The 3,992-nt window shown below is 43.5% G+C and overlaps 1 protein-coding gene across 1 annotated transcript in view; it reads left to right on the top strand.

The window, feature by feature from the left end:
- The first annotated feature begins 31 nt into the window (after positions 1–31).
- The window catches only part of LOC109486986 (cholesterol 7-alpha-monooxygenase-like), a 7,318-nt gene continuing 3,357 nt past the window's right edge, over positions 32–3,992 (top strand). Inside the window, exons 1-5 of the mRNA XM_019790903.1 lie at positions 32–249; positions 741–846; positions 1,346–1,515; positions 1,817–1,954; positions 2,505–2,594. Of these exons, the coding sequence (XP_019646462.1) occupies positions 58–249; positions 741–846; positions 1,346–1,515; positions 1,817–1,954; positions 2,505–2,594 (696 nt within the window). The 5' untranslated portion in view covers positions 32–57. The remainder of the gene's footprint in view (positions 250–740; positions 847–1,345; positions 1,516–1,816; positions 1,955–2,504; positions 2,595–3,992) is intronic.

Raw genomic sequence — 3,992 nt, 5'->3', positions numbered from 1 at the left:
GAGTAAGATTAAACAGAACAGTAGTTTGTGACGCTAGACCATGTGAAGGTAAACATTATGCTTGAAAATGCCATAGTGTTACTGTTACTTTCTAGGGTTCTGGACTTCCGACTGTTTTCGTCAAAGATCGCCCATCGCGCTTTCGGCATGCCGATAGTGTACGGCACCCCCCGCGACTGGGTCCGGGTCGACAGCGTTGCGCTCTACCCGCAGGAACTACAGGGACAGGGGCTGGACAAGGTGACAGAGGTATGTACATTCGATCCTGAAACAATGTTGCGATTTTGTCTAGTGTAACAATTCACGAATCGGACACATTTAAGTTTATAGAGGTACGTACATGCTTGTACGTATATGTATGTCTAGTTTTATTTCTACATCAATTTCTATGCTTGTTGGGATCAGGGACGGTCTTGGATAGTCTCCGCAGATCCAAGAGCGTACTACTGTGTAGATTTGCCTCAAACACGTGCACGGTATCGGATAGTCCACCCGTAACCGTACTTGGGGCAAATCTTGGGGCATGATAATAGTCTTCAATCAGATTGATGGCGGCCGGGGCAAGGGGACTGGCCGCCTGTATCCAAGTCCCCTTGCCGCACAGAATCTGATTGCAGATTAGACTCTCAATACAACAGTGTCCTACGTGGATATGTCTTGATCTGACTGGGTAGAATTGACAAGTACGCAAACAGTAATTTCTCAACAAAAGAATAAGACCAACCGTGTGGCTGTTGCAGGTGATGATGGGAAACCTCCTGTCCGCCATGTTTTCCGCCACGGACGTGCAGCAGGAGTGGAACAGGGGAGAGCTGTGGGCGTTCGTCTACAGGATCATGTTCAGTGGTAAGGGCTCAGACACAGTTATCATACGGTTGCAAAAAATGAAAACATTCTCGGGGTAGTCGTGCATTGTGGTACCAAATAATGCAGCTATGTTTCTGATAGCCTGCTTTATGAAAGATCAATAAGGCTATATGTGTATCATAAATGATATGGTAGCTATAAAGAGTTTGGTCGGTATCATCCCTGTATTACCACATGTCGGAGGCGTTGTAGGATCGTATCCACGTTTGCTCAGTAAAATAAAATCTCGTTTTGAAACTTTGAAAAGTTCACACAGCTGAAAAGTGCGATGTAATTGCAAAGTTCGAGGTCGTGAGCAATTCGCAACTACAATTTCGTTTCTCTGTTGAAGCAAAAATAAGCAAATCTAACTTCCTTTTTATCTATCATCTTGCAACACAATCTAGGAAATAGTGAGGAAAAACTAGTCTCAGCATAGACCTACAATTCAAGCAAACATATCCAAAGAAACAAAGAAATAAAAGTTGGTGTTCCACAGCATCCTTCAGGACGCTGTTCGGGAGACACAAGGAAAACAAAGACGAGACCGCCCGACTGGTTCACTCCATGGAAGAGTTTCAGAAATACGACAAGCGCTTCCCAGAAATCATTTCGAACGTGCCGTGGTGGCTCATGGGACAAACCAGGAAGCGATACGAATATCTGAAGGTATGTAATGCATGCCCTGGTTATTTTTGTTTACCTTCACAGAAGGAAAACATTGGTTTTGCTCGGACCAGACGTCTGTCACCATGGTAACTGGTGCTGTAGCAGACACCCTCTGGTGTTGAATTATGTCAGCAAGTGTCAGAGCGCTGGAGGGGCTGGTTACCTTGTATATGAATGTGTTTGAGTAATAATATAATTAAGAATCAAGAATAAACAGATCAGTTAGAGCAGTAAGCAGCAAACAAATAAATGACTATGTGTAAATTTAAGAAAACAGAGCTTTAGTTTGTTGTGTTTTTAGTCCATGGTATCTCCGGCTGAGCTGAGCCAGCGGGGCTTGTCCGACTTTATGCGGATGCGACAGGAGATTTACACAGACGGAGAGCTGTCTGCTGACGAGAAGGCGGCCTTCAACTTCGCAACCATGTGGGCTTCGCTGGTAAGTAAGAATATCAACATCACAAGATTTCAAAAATAAGTACAAAACGACACACGAAGTACCGCATTTGGCCAATGTATGTTGAATTCATTTCCACACCAAATGGTGCTAACGGTGGCACCAAGCTCCAGTTCTATAGCCTAAAAGCAGGTGGCTAGTCAACTACTAGCCAAATACTTGGTGCCAAGCAGAGAAAGCTGTATGTACGATTTTAAAGCCTTTGACTCAGCTGAGATCGAACTCACGACCTACCGAGTGCGAGGCGACACTCCACCTCTGCACAGGTTTCGCCAGTGTGCATAGTCCTGGATAAGCTTCTCAATGATCCATTTTTGTGGACACAACGCTCCCTCGTCACTGCAGAGTAACACTCTTTCTTGTCTACTCCAGAGTAACACGGTCTCCGCCGCCTTCTGGACCCTGTACCACCTGCTGCACTATGGAGTAACACTATTTCTTGTCCACTCCAGAGTAACACGGTCCCCGCCGCCTTCTGGACCCTGTACCACCTGCTGCACTATGGAGTAACACTCTTTCTTGTCCACTCCAGAGTAACACGGTCCCCGCCGCCTTCTGGACCCTGTACAACCTGCTGAAGGATCCGGTCGCCATGGCCGCCGTCAGGGCAGAGGTGGATCAGGTAAATGCTATATTATGTTTACCTTGAAGTTCGCAAAACAAAAACATATTGTTCTTGCTCTGTTTCTTATTTCTTTTCTTCTTCTTTCCCAACAATAAAATAAAGTCAACGACCTGGACCAGACGTCTATCACCATGGTAACTAGTGTTGTGACAGACACCCTGTGGTGTTGCGTTCAATTATGTAGCTAGACAGTCAGAGAGGCTGATCACTATATATTATATATGAATGTATCTGCTTGACAATAAACAGAGCAGTATCATAAAAAGTCCATCTGTGTTGGTAGTAACATGCTTGAAGTTTAAACTTTTAGTCCAACACATACAGAGCCTTAATTTGTAAGACTATAATAATGTTTACCATGTGAAGGTAAACATGTTTTACTTTCCAAATGTTATTTCTCTCGTTTATTTTCTTTTTTCTTCTTCTGGTTATCTTTTTTGTTTATCTTCAAAATCACAAGTAATGTATCTGTTTAATAGCCGGTATAACAAGCCGGTACACCCTTCTGCGTAAAACGTGTACACAAGTATGTTCAAGCCTGGCAAGCCTTTAAGAAAGAAAAAAAAAAAACGAAAGAAAACGCTTTGATGATCATCATTGACATAGGGATCCATTAATACTCTGAACTATTTAATCTTGTTTTATTCCTGTATCTTGTGGTAGCCGGCGTAACACAGGTACACCAGCTTCAAAGGCACGTGGCGGGATGGCAGCTGATCAAGAAACAGAATAAGAAGAAAAGTAAAAGAAAAGGCGATAAGAAAACAATTTATTGATCATCGTGAACGTAAAGATCCATCAATACTATGAACTGTTTAATCTTTGTGCGTAGCGTGCGTAGTCCAGTGGTTAGCGATCCTGCCTCTGGACTAAGAGGTTGGGAGTTCAAATCCCGGCTCTCTCGCTCACCCGACATGCACGCTACTTTTCAGGATCGCAGTCCTTAGGACGGGACGTTAAGCCGTGGTCCACTGTTCATTGTGCTTGTCGAAAAAGAGCTAGGGGAATTTCTCCGTTACAATGAACCTGTAAATACTGTACATAGCGTCTGTCTTCTCTGTCACGACCAGTGGAAGAGTAGCTCGTCAGAGAGTTAACCCTAAACAATACACCTGGGGTCCGCGCGGACCCCAGCACTATATATTCTGTAATATCTTTTTTGTTTCTTAAGATTTTTTTCTGAAATTTTAGGTAACAAAGTTGTCTCTCAATACAGTGCAGAAAACTCCGTTTCTACCATTTATAAAAATATTATATCTGATTTTCTTTTGGGGTCCGCGCGGACCCCAGCCGGCTTTCGATCATAATGGATACACTGGCGTTCTTATACATTACCTTATTTCGGTTTTGATATGTTTCTATGCACTCATCGTATGTCTACCAAGTTTTCAGAGA

Source organism: Branchiostoma belcheri, unplaced genomic scaffold, assembly GCF_001625305.1.
Source record: "Branchiostoma belcheri isolate BF01 breed outbred unplaced genomic scaffold, Haploidv18h27 scaffold849, whole genome shotgun sequence".
Taxonomy (NCBI): Eukaryota; Metazoa; Chordata; class Leptocardii; order Amphioxiformes; family Branchiostomatidae; genus Branchiostoma; species Branchiostoma belcheri.
This window is presented reverse-complemented; position numbering and strand designations above follow the sequence as displayed.